The 14,791-nt window shown below is 40.1% G+C and overlaps 1 protein-coding gene across 3 annotated transcripts in view; it reads right to left on the reverse strand.

Annotated features, from left to right (window-relative positions):
- The window catches only part of ZC4H2 (zinc finger C4H2-type containing), a 77,351-nt gene that overhangs the window by 11,227 nt on the left and 51,333 nt on the right, over positions 1–14,791 (reverse strand). For 2 of the 3 annotated variants that reach the window (XM_070291549.1, XM_070291550.1), the window contains 2 exons: positions 12,790–12,962; positions 11,805–11,967 (listed from right to left, as the gene is read on the reverse strand). In XM_070291549.1, the coding sequence (XP_070147650.1) occupies positions 11,805–11,967; positions 12,790–12,962 (336 nt within the window). The remainder of the gene's footprint in view (positions 1–11,804; positions 11,968–12,789; positions 12,963–14,791) is intronic. The other variant, XM_070291551.1, reaches the window with a different exon arrangement.

Raw genomic sequence — 14,791 nt, forward strand, 5'->3', positions numbered from 1 at the left:
TGGTAGGTGTTGTGAGAGTCATCAGAGGGTAGACACTCAAATCATAATCACAGAAAACTAGTCAATCTGAACACACGGACCACAGGCTTGCCTAACTCAGTGAAACTAAGCCATGCCCTGTGGGGCCACCCAAGACGGGAGGGTCATGGTGGAGAGGTCTGACAGAATGTGGTCCACTGGAGAAGGGAATGGCAAACCACTTCAGTATACTTGCTTTGAAAACCCCATGAACAGTATGAAAAGGCAAAATGAAAGGATACTGAAAGAGGAACTCCCCAGGTCAGTAGGTGCCCAATATGCTACTGGAGATCAGTGGAGAAATAACTCCAGAAAGAATGAAGGGATGGAGTCAAAGCAAAAACAATACCCAGTTGTGGATGTGTCTGGTGATAGAAGCGAGGTCCAATGCTGTAAACAGCAATATTGCATAGGAATCTGGAATGTTAGGTCCATGTACCAAGGAAAATTGGAAGTGGTCAAACAGGAAATGGCAAGAGTGAACGTCGACATTCTAAGAATCAGTGAACTAAAATGGACTGGAATGGGTGAATTTAACTCAGATGACCATTATATCTACTACTGCGGGCAGGAATCCCTTAGAAGAAATGGAGTAGCCGTCATGGTCAGCAAAATCGTCCAAAATCCAGTACTTGGATGCAATCTCAAAAATGACAGAATGATCTCTGTTCATTTCCAAGGCAAACCATTCAATATCACAGTAACCGAAGCCTATGTTCCAGCCAGTAATGCTAAAGAAGCTGAATTTGAATGGTTCTATGAAGACCTACAAGACCTTTTAGAACTAACACCCCCCAAAAGATGTCTTTTTCATTATAGCTGACTGGAATGCAAAAGTAGGAAGTTAAGAAACACCTGGAGTAACAGGCAAATTTGGCCTTGGAATATGGAATGAAGCAGGGCAAAGGCTAACAGAGTTTTGCCAAGAGAATGCACTGGTCATAGCAAACACCCTCTTCCAACAACACAAGAGAAGACTCTACACATGGATGTCACAAGATGGTCAACACCAAAATCAGACTGATTATATTCTTTGCAGCCAAGATGGAGAAGCTCTATACAGTCAGCAAAAACAAGACTGGGAGCTGACTGTGGCTCAGATCATGAGTTCCTTATGGCCAAATTCATACTTAAAGTGAAGCAAGTAGGGAAAACCACTAGACCATTCATGTATGACCTAAATCAAACTCCTTATGATTATACAGTGGAAGTGAGAAATAGATTTAAGGAAATAGATATGATAGATAGAGTGCTTGGTGAACTATGGACGGAGGTTCGTGATATCGTACAGGAGACAGGGATCCAGACAACCCCATGAAAAAAAAATGCATAAAAGCATTACAAATAGCTGTGAAAAGAAGAGAAGCAAAAAGCAAAGGAGAAAAGGAAAGATATTAGCATCGGAATGCAGACTTCCAAAGAATGGCAAGAAGAGATAAGAAAGCCTTCTTCAATGATCAATGCAAAGAAATAGAGGAAAACAATAGAATGGGAAAAACTAGAGGTCTCTTCAAGAAAATCAGAGATACCAAGGGAACATTTCATGCAAAGACGGGCTCGATAAAGGACAGAAATGGTCTGGACCTAACAGAAGCAGAAGATATTAAGAGGTGGCAAGAATACACAGAAGAACTGTACAAAAAAGATCTTCATGACCCAGATAATCATGATGGTGTGATCACTCACCTAGAGCCAGACATCCTGGAATGTGCAGTCAAGTGGGCCTCAGAAAGCATCACTATGAACAAAGCTAGTGGAGGTGATGGAATTCTGGTTGACCTATTTCAAATCCTGGAAATGATGCTGTGGAAGTGCTGCACTCAATCTGCCAGCAAATTTGGAAAACTCAGCAGTGGCCACAGGACTGGAAAAGGTCAGTTTTCATTCCAATCACAAAGAAAGGCAATGTCAAAGAATGCTCCAACTACCGCACATTTGCACTCATCTCACACGCAAGTAAAGTAATGCTCAAAATTCTCCAAGCCAGGTTTCAGCAATAAGTGAACCATGAACTTCCAGATCTTCAAGCTCATTTTAGAAAAGGCAGAGGAGTCAGAGATCAAATTGCTGACATTTGCTGGATCATCAAAAAATGGAAGAGAGTTCCAGAAAAACATGTATTTCTGCTTTATTGACTTTGCCAAAGCCTTTGATTTTGTGGATTACAATAAACTGTGGAGAGTTATGAAAGAGATGTGAATACCAGACCACCTGATTTGCCTCTTGGGAAAACTGTATGCAGGTCAGGAAGCAACAGTCAGAACTGGACATGGAACAACAGACTAGTTCCAAATAGGAAAAGGAGTATGTCAAGGCTGTATACTGTCACCCTGATTATTTAACTTATGTGCAGAATATATCATAAGAAATGCTGGGCTGGAAAGCACCAGCTGGAATCAAGATTGCCAGGAGAAATATCAATCACCTCAGATATGCAGATGACGCCATTCTTATGGCACAAAGTGAAGAAGAATTAAATAGCCTCTTGATGAAAGTGAAATGAGGAGAGTGAAAAAGTTGGCTTAAAGCTCAACATTCAGAAAACGAAGATCGTGGCATCTGGTCCCATCACTTCATGGGAAATAGATGGGGAAACAGTGGAAACAGTGTCAGACTTTATTTTGAAAGTGAAAGTGAAGTCGCTCAGTCTTGTCCGACTCTTTGTGACCCCATGCACTGTAGCTTACCAGGCTCCTCAGTCCATGGAATTTTCCAGGAAGAGTACTGGAGTGGGTTGCCATTTCCTTCTCCAGGGGATCTTCCCAACCTAGGGATTGAACCCAGGTCTCCTGCACTGCAGACAGACGCTTTACCATCTGAGCCACCAGGGAAGCCCAGTAGCTCCAAAATCACTGCAGATGGTGATTGCAGCCATGAAATTAAAAGATGCTTACTCCTTGGAAGGAAAGTTATGACCAACCTAGATAGCATATTCAAAAGCAGAGAGATTACTTTGCTAACAAACTTCTGTCTAGTCAAGGCTATGATTTTTCCAGTGGTCATGTATGGATGTGAGAGTCGGACTGTGAAGAAAGCTGAGCACCAAAGAATTGATGCTTCTGAACTGTGGTGTTGGAGAAGACTCTTGAGAGTCCCTTGGACTGCAAGGAGATCCAACCAGTCCATTCTAAAGGAGATCAGCTCTAGGTGTTCTTTGGAAGTACTGATGCTAAAACTGAAACTCCATTACTTTGGCCACCACATGTGAGGCGTAGACTCATTTGAAAGAGATTCTGACGCTGGGAAGGATTGGGGGCAAGAGGAGAAGAGGACCACAGAGGATGAGATGGTTGGATGGTATCACCGACTCGATGGACATGAGTTTGGGTGAACTCTGGGAGTTGGTTTAGGACAAGGAGGCCTGGTGTGCTGCAGTTCATGGGGTCGCAAAGAATCGGACATGACTGAGTGACTGAACTGAACTGAATATTCCATTGTGTATATGTATCACAGCTTTCTTATCCATTTGTCTGCCAATGGATATCTAGGTTGCTTCCATGTTCTGACTGTTACAAACAGTGTTGTGATGAACATTGGGGAACACATGCCTCTTTTAATTCTGGTTTCCGCAGTTTGTATGCCCAGCAGTGGGATTGCTATGTAGTATGGCAGTTCTACTTCTAGTTTTTTCAGGAATCTCCACACTGTTCTCCATAGTGGCTGTACTAGTTTGCATTCCCACCAAAAGTGTAAGAGGGTTCCCTTACCTCCACACCCTCTCCAACATTTATTTTTTGGAGACTTTTTGATAGCAGCCATTCTGACCAGCCTGACATGGTACCTCATTGAGGTTTTGTTTGCATTTCTCTAATAATGAGTGATGTTGAGCATCTTCTTCATGTGTTGTTTGTCATCTATATGTCTTCTTTGGAGAAATGTCTGTTAAGTTCTTTGGTCCATTTTTGATTGGGTCATTTATTTTGTGGAATTGAGCTTCAGGAGTTTCTTGTATATTTTTGAGATTAATTTGTCAGTTGCTTCATTTACTATTATTTTCTCTCATTCTGAAGGCTGTCTTTTCATCTTGCATATAGTTTCCTTCATTTTGCAAAAGTTTTTTAAGTTTAATTAGGTCCCATTTGTATATTTTTGCTTTTATTTCCATTACTCTGGGAGGTTGGTCATAGAGGGCCCTGCTGTGGTTTATGTCAGAGAGTGTTTTGCCTATGTTTTCCTCTAGGAGTTTTATAGTTTCTGGTCTTACATTTAGATCTTTAATTCATTTTGAGTTTATTTTTATGTATGGTGTTAGAAAGTGTTCTAGTTTCATTCTTTTACAAATTGTTGACCACTTTCCCCAGCACCACTTGTTAAAGAGATCATCATTTCTCCATTGTATATTCTTGCCTCCTTTGTCGAAGATAAGGTATCCATACATGCGTGGATTTATCTCTGGGCTTTCTATTTTGTTCCATTGATTGATATTTCTGTCTTTTGTGCCAGTACCATACTGTCTTGTTGACTCCAGCTTTGTAGCTTAGTCTGAAGTCATGCAAGTTGATTCCTCCAGTTTCATTCTTCTCTGTCAAGATTGCTTTGGGCATTTGAGGTTTTTTGTATTTCCGTACAAATTGTGAAATTGTTAGTTCTATTTCTCTGAAAAATATCGTTGGTAGCTTGACAGAGATTCCATTGAATCTATAGATTGCTTTGGGTAGTATACTCATTTTCACTATATTGATTCTTTCAATCCATTAACATAGTATATTTCTCCATCTATTTGTGTCCTCTCTATTTCAGCAGTGTTTTATAGTTTTCTATATATAGGTGTTTTGTTTCTTTAGGTAGATTTATTTCTAGGTATTTTATTCTTTTCATTGCAATGATGAATGGAATTGTTTCCTTAATTTCTGTTTCTGTTATCTCATTGTTAGTATAGAGGAATGCAAGGGATTTATGTGTGTTAATTTTACATCCTCCACCTTTACTATATTCATTAATTAGCTCTAGTAATTATCTGGTGGAGTCTTTAGGGGTTTCTATATAGAGGATCATGTCATCTGCAAATAGTGAGAGTTTTACTTCTTCTTTTCCAATCTGGATTCCTTTTATTTCTTTTTCTTCTCTGATTCCTGTGGCTAATACTTCCAAAACTATGTTGAATAGTAGTGCTGAGAGTGGGTGCCCTTGTCTTGTTTCTGATTTTAGGAGAAATGCTTTTAACTTTTCACCATTGAGGATAATATTTGTTGTGGGTTTATCATATATGGCTTTTATTATGTTAAGGTATGGTCCTTCTATTCCTGCTTTCTTGAGGGTTTTTTTCTTTTTATGATAAATGGATATTGAATTTTGCCAAAGACTTTCTCTGCATCTATTGAGATAATCATATGGTTTTTAATCATTCAATTTGTTAATGTGGTGTATCACATTGATTGATTTGCACATATTGAAGAATCCTTGCATCACTGGGATGAAACCCATTTGGTCATGATGTATGATCTTTTTTATATGTTGTTGGATACTGTGTGCTAGACTTCTGTTAAGGATTTTTGCATCTATGTTCATCAGTTATATTGGCCTGTAGTTTTTTTTTTGTGTGTGGCATCTTTGTCAGGTTTTGGTATTAGGGTGATGGTGGCCTTATAGAATGAGTTTGGAAGTTTACCTTCCTCTGTAATTTTCTGGAAGACTTTGAGTAGGATAGGTGTTAGAAAGTGAAAGTGAAAGTGAAGTCACTTAGTCGTGTCCAGCTCTTTGCGACCCCATGCACTGTAGCCTACCAGGCTCCTCAGCCCATGGAATTTTCCAGGCAAGAATCAGCTCTTCTCTAAATTTTTGGTGGAATTCAGCTGTGAAGCCGTCTGGTCCTGGGCTTTTGTTTGTTAGAAGATTTCTGATTACAGTTTTGATTTCTGTGCTTGTGATGAGTCTAAGATTTTCTATTTCTTCCTGGTTCAGTTTTGGAAATTTATACTTTTCTAAGAATTTGTCAGTTTCTTCTTAGTTGTCCATTTTATTGGCATACAGTTGCTTTGATTCTTCTTCCTTGTTTTCTGGATAAGTCTGGCTAATGGTTTGTCAATTTTACTTATCTTCTTAAAGAACCAGCTTTTGCCTTTGTTGATTTTTTGCTATGGTCTCCTTTTTTCTTTTTAATTTATTTCTTGCCCTCGTTTTTATTATTTCTTTCCTTCTAGTAACCCTGGGGTTCTTCATTTCTTCTTTGTATAGTTGATTTAGGTGTAGAGTTAGATTATTTATATGATTTTTATCTTGTTCCTTGAGGTAAGCTTGTATTGCTGTGAATCTTCCCCTTAGCACTACTTTTTACTGAATCCCATAGGTTTTGGATTGTCGTGTTTTCATTTTCATTTATTTCAATGCATATTTTGATTTCTTTTTTGATTTCTTCTGTGACTTGTTGGTTATTCAGAAGCATGTTGTTTAGCCTCCATATGTGTGTAAATAGTTTTTTTTTCATGTAGTTGACATCTAATCTTACCACATTGTGATCAGAAAGGAGGCTGGAAATGATTTCAGTTTTTTTTTTTTTTTTTAATTTACGAAGACTAGATTTATGGCCCAAGATGTGATCTATCCTGGAGAATGTTCCATTTGCATGTGAGAAAAAGGTGAAATCCATTGTTTTGGGGCTGAAATTTCCTATAGATATCAATTAGGTCTAAGTGGTTTATTGTATCATTTAAAGTTTGTTTCCTTGTTAATTTTCTGTTTAGTTGATCTATCTGTACATGTGAGTGGGGTATTGAAGTCTTCCACTACTATTGTGTTACTGTTATTTTCCCCTTTCCCGTGTTAGCATTTGCCTTACATATTGCAGTGCTCCTATGTTGGGTACATATATATTTATAAATTTTATAAATTTTATATCTTCTTCTTAGAGTGATCCTTTGATCATCATGTAGTGTCCTTTGTCTTTTTTCACGGCCTTTATTTCAAAGTATATTTTATCTGATATGAGTATTGCTACTCCTGCTTTCTTTTGGCCTCCATTTGTGTGAAACATCTTTTCCCAGCCTTTCACTTTCAGTCTGTATGTGTCCCTAGGTTTGAGGTCAGTCTCTTGTAGACAGCATATATAGGGGTCTTGTTTTTGTATCCTTTCAGCCAATCTTTGTCTTTTGGTTGGGGCATTCAACCCATTTACATTTAAGGTAATTATTGATAAGTATGATCCCATTGCCATTTACTTTGTTGTTTGGGGTTCGAGTTTATACACCTTTTCTGTGCTTCCTGTCTAGACAAGATCCTTTAGCATTTGTTGAAGAGCTGGTTTGGTGGTGCTGAATTCTCTCAGCTTTTTGCGCCTTTGCTTATCTCTAAAGCTTTTGATTTCTCTTCATATTTGAATGAGATCCTTGCTGGGTACAGTAATCGGGGTTGTAGATTTTTCTCTTTGATCACATTAAGTACGTCCTGCCATTCCCTTCTAGCCTGAAGAGTTTCTATTGGAAGATCAGCTGTTATCCTTATGGGAATCCCCTGGTGTGTTATTTGTTGCTTTTCCGTTACTGCTTTTAATAGCTGCTGTTCATGTTTCATCTTTTTAAATTTTATTAATAAATTTGGTGTTTTGCTTTGGGTTTATCCTGTTTGGGACTCTCTGGGTTTCTTGGGCTTGGGTGGCTTCTTGCTTCTCCATTTTAGGGAAGTTTTGAACTATTTTCTCCTCAAGTAGTTTCTCATGGCCTTTCTTTTTGTCTTCTCCTGGGACTCCTATGATTCAAATTTTGGGACGTTTAACATTGTCCCAGAAATCTCTGAGGTTGTCTTCATTTCTTTTGATTCTTTTTTCCTCTGTGCTTCATTTATTTCCACTATTCTATCTTCCACCTCACTTATCCTATCTTCTGCCTCAGTTATTCTACTGTTGTTTCCCTCCAGAGTGCTTTTGATTACAGTTATTGTGTTATTCATTATTTATTGACTCTTTTATTTCTTCTAGGTCCTTACTAAACATTTCTTGCATCTTCTAAATCCTTGTTTTCAGACTATTTATCTGTAACTCCATTTTGTTTTGAAGATTTTGGATCATTTTTTATTATCATTTTTCTGAATTGTTTTTCAGGTAGACTCACTATCTCCTCCTCTTTTGTTTGGTTTGTTGGGCATTTGTCATGTTTCTTTACCTGCTGAATATTTCTCTGTCTTTTTATCTTGTTTAGATTGCTGTGTTTGGGGTGGCCTTTCTGTATGCTGGAAGTCTGTGGTTCCTCTTTATTGTGGAGGTTACTTCCTGTGAGTGGGGTTGGACAAGTGGCTTGCCAAGTTTTCCTGGTTAGGGGAGGCTGCATCGGTGTTCTGGTGGGTGGAGCTGAATCTCTTCTCTATGGAGTGCAGCGAAGTGTCCACTAGTGAGTTTTTATGTGTCTATGGGTTTGGTGTGTCTTTTGGCTGCCTGTATTTTAATGTTGAGAGTTACGTTCCTGGATTGTTGGAGAATTAGCTTGGTATCTCTTGCTCTGAAACTTGTTGGCTCTTGGGTGTAGCTTGGTTCTAGTGTAAGTATGAGGCTTTTGGATTAGCTCTTGTTGATTCCCTGGTGTCTGGAGTTTTCTGGTGTTCTCAAGTTTTGGATTTAAGCCTCCTGCCTCTGGCTTTCAGTCTTATTCTTAGAGTAGCCTCTAGACTCCTCCATCCATACAGCACTGATGATAAAACATCTCCTTTAGAAGAGAATGGGCTGCCTTTCTGGGTGCCTGTTGTCCTTTGCCAGCGTTCAGAAGTGGTTTTGTGGAATTCGCTCAGGGTTCATATGATCTTTTGATGATTTTGTGGAGGAGAAAGTGATCTCCCCATCCTATTCCTCTGCCATGTTAGGACTGCCCCCAGATGGGATCCATAGCACAATGGAGATGACAAAGGGAAGATTAGTGAACTTGAAAATAGAGTAATAGAGACTATATATAATCCAAGCTTTGGGGCTTCCTTGGTAGCTCAGCTGGAAAAGAATCCGCCTGCAATGCTGGAGACCCTGGTTTGATTCCTGGGTCAGGAAGATCTGCCGGAAAAGGGATAGGCTAACCACTCCAGTATTCTTGGGCTTCCCTGGTGGCTCAACTGGTAAAGAATATGCCTGTAATGAGGGAGATCTGCCTGGGAGGGAGAAGATCAGCTCTTCCCAGCCACGCCCACCAGTGATGCAGCCTGGAGCCTTTCCATCAATTTTGAATGAGATCCTTGCCAGGTACTATAATCTTGGTTGTATATTTATCCATTTCAATACTTTAAATATATCCTGCCATTCCCTTCTGGCCTGCAAAGTTTCTCTTGAAAGACCAGCTATTAAGCATATGGGGTTTCCCTTGTATGTTACTTGTTGCTTCTCCCTTGCTGCATTTAATATTCTTTCTGTGTGTTTAGTCTTTGTCAGTTTGATTAATATGTGTTTTGGCATGTTTCTCCTTGGGTTTATCCTGTATGGGACTCTTTGTGCCTCTTGGACTAAATTGACTATTTTCTTTTCTATGTTGGGGAAATTTTCAACTATAATCTCTTCAAAAATTTTCTTATACCCTTTCTTCTTCTGGGATCCCTATAATTCTAATGTTGGTATTTGATATTGTCCCAGAAATTTCTGAGACTATCCTCAGATCTTTTCATCCTTTTTACTTTATTCTGCTTTTCAGAGGTTATTTCCACCATTTTGTCTTCCAGCTCATCTATTCATTTTTCTGCTTCAGATATTCTGCTATTGATTCCTTCTATTTTTAATTTCAGTAGTAGTGTTTTTTGTCTGTGTTTATTCTTTAATTCTTCTAGGTCTTTATTAATTGACTCTTGCATTTTCTCCATTCTGTCTTCAAGGTTTTTGATCATCTTGACTACCATTATTCTGAATTATTTTTCAGGTAGCTTGCCTATTTCCTCTTCATTTATTTGGACTTCTGTGTTTCTAGTTTGTTCCTTCATTGTGTAGTATTTCCCTGCCTTTTCATTATTATTATTTTTTTAACTTATTGTGTTTGAGGTCTCTTTTTCCCAGGCTTTGAGATTGAATTCTTTCTTCCTTTTTGTTTCTGTCCTCCTAAGTTTGGTCCAGTGGTTTGTGTAAGCTTCATATAGGGTGATATTGGTGCTGAATTTTTGTTTGTATTTTTTTCCTGTGATGGACAAGGCTGAGTGAGGTGGTAATCCTGTTTGCTGCTGATTTGGTTTGTATTTTTATTTTGTTATTTAGATGAGGCATCCTGCACAGGGTGCTACTGCTGGTGGAGTGATTCTTGGTCTTGTATTCAAGTGGTTTTCTTTGTGTGAGTTCTCACTATTTGATACTCCCTCGTGTTAGTTCTCTGGTAGTTTAGGGTCTTGGAGTCAGTGCTCCCACTCCCAAAGCTCAGGGCTTGATCTCTCTCCAAAGACCAGCCCATGTCCAATCTACCAAGAGGAATTTCACCCGAAATGAAAGGGCCTTTACTTGAGTTCCAAAAGCCAGTGTGCAAGAACACAGTGGAGATATCTGACTAAGTGGAACCTCGGTATTGCCTGCCATGTGGACAGGCCTCCTTGGATTGCAACAGATGATTAGAAGGTCTGTCCTTGGCAGTGGTCAGCAGAACTCTTGTAGAATTTTTAATGATGGCATTCTGGCCAGTGTGTGGTGATGCCTCATTGTAGTTTTTATTTGCATTTCTCTAATAATTAGTGATGTTGAGCATCTTTTCATGTGTCTATTGGCCTATGTGCCTATTGGTATATTTTCTTTGGAGAAATGTCTATTGAAGTCTTCTGTTTTTTGATGGGATTGCTTGTTTTGTTATTGATTGTATGAGCTATTTGTATATTTTGAGTATTAAGCCTTTGTCCCATCATTTGCAGATATTTCCTTCTAGTTCACATTTTGGCTTTTCATTTTTTGTTTATGTTTTCCTTTGTGGTGCAAAAGCTTATAAGTTTGATTAGGTCCCATTTGTTTATTTTTGCTTTTACTTCTATTGCCTTGGGAGACTGACCTAAGAAAACAATGGTATGACTTATGTCAGAGAATTTTTTGCCTATCTTCTCATCTAGGAGTTGTATGGTATCATGACTTATATCTAAGTCTTTAAGCCATTTTGAGTTTACTTTTGTGTGTGGTGTGAGGGAGTATTCTAATTTCATTCTTTTACATGTAGCTGTCCAGCTTTTCCAGCACCACTTGCTGAAGAGACTGTCTTTTCTCCATTGTGTAGTCTTTCTTCCTTGTTGAAGACATTGAACGTAGGTATGAGGGTTTACTTCTGGGCTCTCTATTCTGTTCCATTGAGTATAAATACTGTTCCATTACATATCATACTATTTGACTATTTACTATTGTTCAAGGTCCAGATTCTGTGACTTAATGTTAACAAGGCACAAATGGTTTTTGCCAAGTATAGATGCAAATTATGTGTGTTCCAAAGAAAAGGTAATCATAAAGATTACAGTTTTATTGCTCTATAGGACACTAACCATTTCTGGATTTAACACTGCAAACTTATTTCAGCATTCCTTTCCTTTCCTGACTATATAATTATCTGTTCCTCTAGTGCTTCTGGAACCAGATTTTTAATGCTGCTTGTTCCCTTGTTAATGATATACACTCAATACATATTTTATGAGTCATGTTTCTAGCTTTTTAAAAGTTATACTTTAGCAGAGCCCACTGACATTCCTGCATTCTAACTCTTCTGGGAAGGCAAGACCAGTGGGTCTCCTCTAGCACACACGACCCTTTCTTCTGTGTCCCAAACAAAAGCTGTTTTAGGAAGACCCCAAATAAGACCAAAGCCCCAGACCCAACCTTCTGTGGGGCTGCTTGAGGATACCTTGCTTCCTCCACAGTCAACACACAGCTCACTCACCTTCATAGGTGGGGGCTGCTGCCTGAAGGTGGCTGTCTGTCGAGTGTCCTGCTTCCTAGCCACTTGGAGTTGTTGGGCGGCAGCGGCTGCAGCGGCCAAGGATTCAGGGATCGGGGGCTCCTGAGGCTCTGTCTGCCACTCTGCTTTCTGTTTCTCAAAGTAACTTTGGAGAAAAGAAACACTAGCTGGATCATTCTGAAAGCAAGGATAATCTTACCCTTCTTAAGGACTCCATGCTACAGAATAAAGAGGGTTGGGCTGTGGCTCACTGTAAAAAGTTCCTGCACCCTCTCCAGCACAAGGTTCTTCTCCATGCATACTAGGCCCACTGTCTGTTGGGAAAGGTAATCTTCCTGCTCCCTGGCTCTGACAGACTCAGGAAAATCAAGAAATCACAGGGCTATCTAAGTTCTCAAAGGGCATTTGCCTACCCTCCACCCCAAGTTCCTCTGCAGCATTCCTATTAAGTGTCCTCAGGCCTCTGATGACATACCTGTAGGAATAAGAAGCTCATCACTTCCACAGGCAACCTGCTCTACCTTAAGGAAGTTTGCTTCCTTCTACTGAACTGAACTGTATGTCTCTTTAAAGTAAGCCTAATTCTTAACTCTGAATCTTAAGATAAAATTCTAAGCTAGTCCCTGGAGGCCAGGAAAGCTCACCCTTCTGTATTTTCAAAGGTTTCTGGACACCTCTTGTAGACCTTGACTTGACTTCTAGATCTTAAGGGTCACAGACACACAGACACATAAAGTCATAGACATAGTCCTATATTCTCAAAACTGCACAAAGAACTTTGAATGCCATCTAGTAATTCTAGTTTAATCATCTAACAGCCCAACACAGAGACTTACTCAAGGTAATGCAATAAGTCAACCACTGACTGGCCTGGGGCTATGACAGGCTTTATGTGTGTATATATACATATGTGCATGTGCACGCACATGTGTGTGTGTGTTGCAGGGACAGGAGGCAGGCAGCTTACTCCAAGGAGAGCTTCTCCTCCTCTTCACATAGGTCAGGGAGCCTCTGCAGGCCCAGAGTCATGCGCAGGGCATCCACATGTTCCTTCAGTGGCTTATACTCATCATGTAGCCGCCGGGTAGACTCTAGCAGCTTGTTTAGGTCATTCTCAGACTGTTTGATAGTGTTTTCCATCTGGAACACAGAATGAGGTAGGCACACAGAAAAAACTCCAAGATTCTCAGTGAGACTCTACAGTTGAGTGGTTAAAAGCACAGGTTCCAGAGCCAGACCAATCTATGATCAACTCCTCAACCCACCACATATTCTTTGTGACTCTTGTCAAGCTTCAGTTTCTTTATCTATGTAATGGTGATAATAATAGTACCTACCTCATATAATTTTGGTGAAGATTCAATGACTGAATTAATATAAGCTCTCAGTATAGGGGCTATCACAGAGTAAAGGCTCAGTTTTGTTTGTTGGTGTTTAGTTGCTATGCTGTGTCCAACTCTTTGCTACCCTATGGACTGTAGCCCACCAAGCTCCTCTGTCCATGGGATTTCCCAGGCAAAAATACTGGAGTAGGTTGCCATTTCCTTCTCCAGAGGATCTTCCCGACCCTGGGATCATACCCACACCTCCTGCATTGGCAGGCAGATTCTTTACTGCTGAGACACCAGGGAAGCCCCCAAAAGCTCAATAAAATGATAATTATTATTCAAATATAGAACGTTAAAGGTGGAATGGTCATTACACACACCACCACCATTTTACAGGTCAGAGAACTGAGACTCAGAGAGAAGGAACTTCCTCAGAGAAACGCTTCTTAGGAGCAAAGTCTAGAAAAAGCCTCAGGGCTTCTGTCTCCTAGGCCAGTGGCCCTTCTTCTAGATCAGTGTTTCCCAAAATGCAGTTACCAGATAAGCAGCATCAGCTGGGAACTCATTAGGAATGCAAGTTCTCAGGTACCATCCCCAGATATAAGCAAACAGAGATTCTTGGGTGGGGTCCAACAATCTGTGTTTTAATAGGACCTCTAGATGACTTATGAGGCATGTTCAAGTTTGAGACCCACTGGTCCAGATTTTCAGCCCCTTTGTGACTCATATCTCATTTTTTCTCTATCCTTGGTTAGCTGGTAGCAGAACTACCAAATCTTAATAAGACTCTCATATCCTGTGATCTCATGACACAGAAAATCCCAAGTAACTATTATTCAAATTGCATTCATATTTTCTTTAAGATCCTAGGCCTGGCAATATCAGGAAATAAATATTGCCAGATAAATGAGTTTCTGAAGTATGGAAACCTAGCTCCTTCAAATGTAATTTAAAAACAAAACTATTTCTCATTATCATAGGCTCTAAGGGTTGGAAAGAGCCTTACTGATCAGCACCTCCAATCTCCCTCCTGGTGAAGAAATCACCAATACCATTGCCCAGACAGGTGATCATCCAGACTGTGCTTTAATAACTCTAAAAAGTGGGAAACCTATCACCTTAGCAGGCAGTTCATTCCCCACATTCTAAGAGTCTCCAAAAGAGAGACTCAAATGAGGGAGCCCCAGCTTGATAGGCTGGCAAAGATGATTTGTTTGGCATAGTTGAAAGCTTTGGAGCCCTAAATTTAAGTTAGACCCCAGAGGCATCTGCCTGCTCAGTCCCCCCACCCAACCCCACCACCAGAGTCATCTGCCTGCTCTGCTTTTCCCCAAGGCTAGCTCTCAACTCCCAGAATCAGAGCACATCAGAGCTGAATAAGACCTCAGAAGTGGCTGAATCCCTCTCATGGCACAGAAAGGGAAAATGAGGCCCAGAGAGAAGGAACTTGTCCAGTTATACATAGTCAATCAGTGACAGAACAAGGGCTGGATCTGAGAACTCCTAGATTCTTCCATTTCACCATAGCCTGATGTCTACTCCCCTAAGTTGGCCACAGACACATCTTGAGGAGAGGTCACAGCACTCACTACAGCCTATTCCTCTGCAAAGTGCCCAAAAATAGGCTTCAGGCAGCCAGCC

Source organism: Ovis canadensis, chromosome X (assembly GCF_042477335.2).
Source record: "Ovis canadensis isolate MfBH-ARS-UI-01 breed Bighorn chromosome X, ARS-UI_OviCan_v2, whole genome shotgun sequence".
In the NCBI taxonomy this organism is placed as follows: Eukaryota; Metazoa; Chordata; class Mammalia; order Artiodactyla; family Bovidae; genus Ovis; species Ovis canadensis.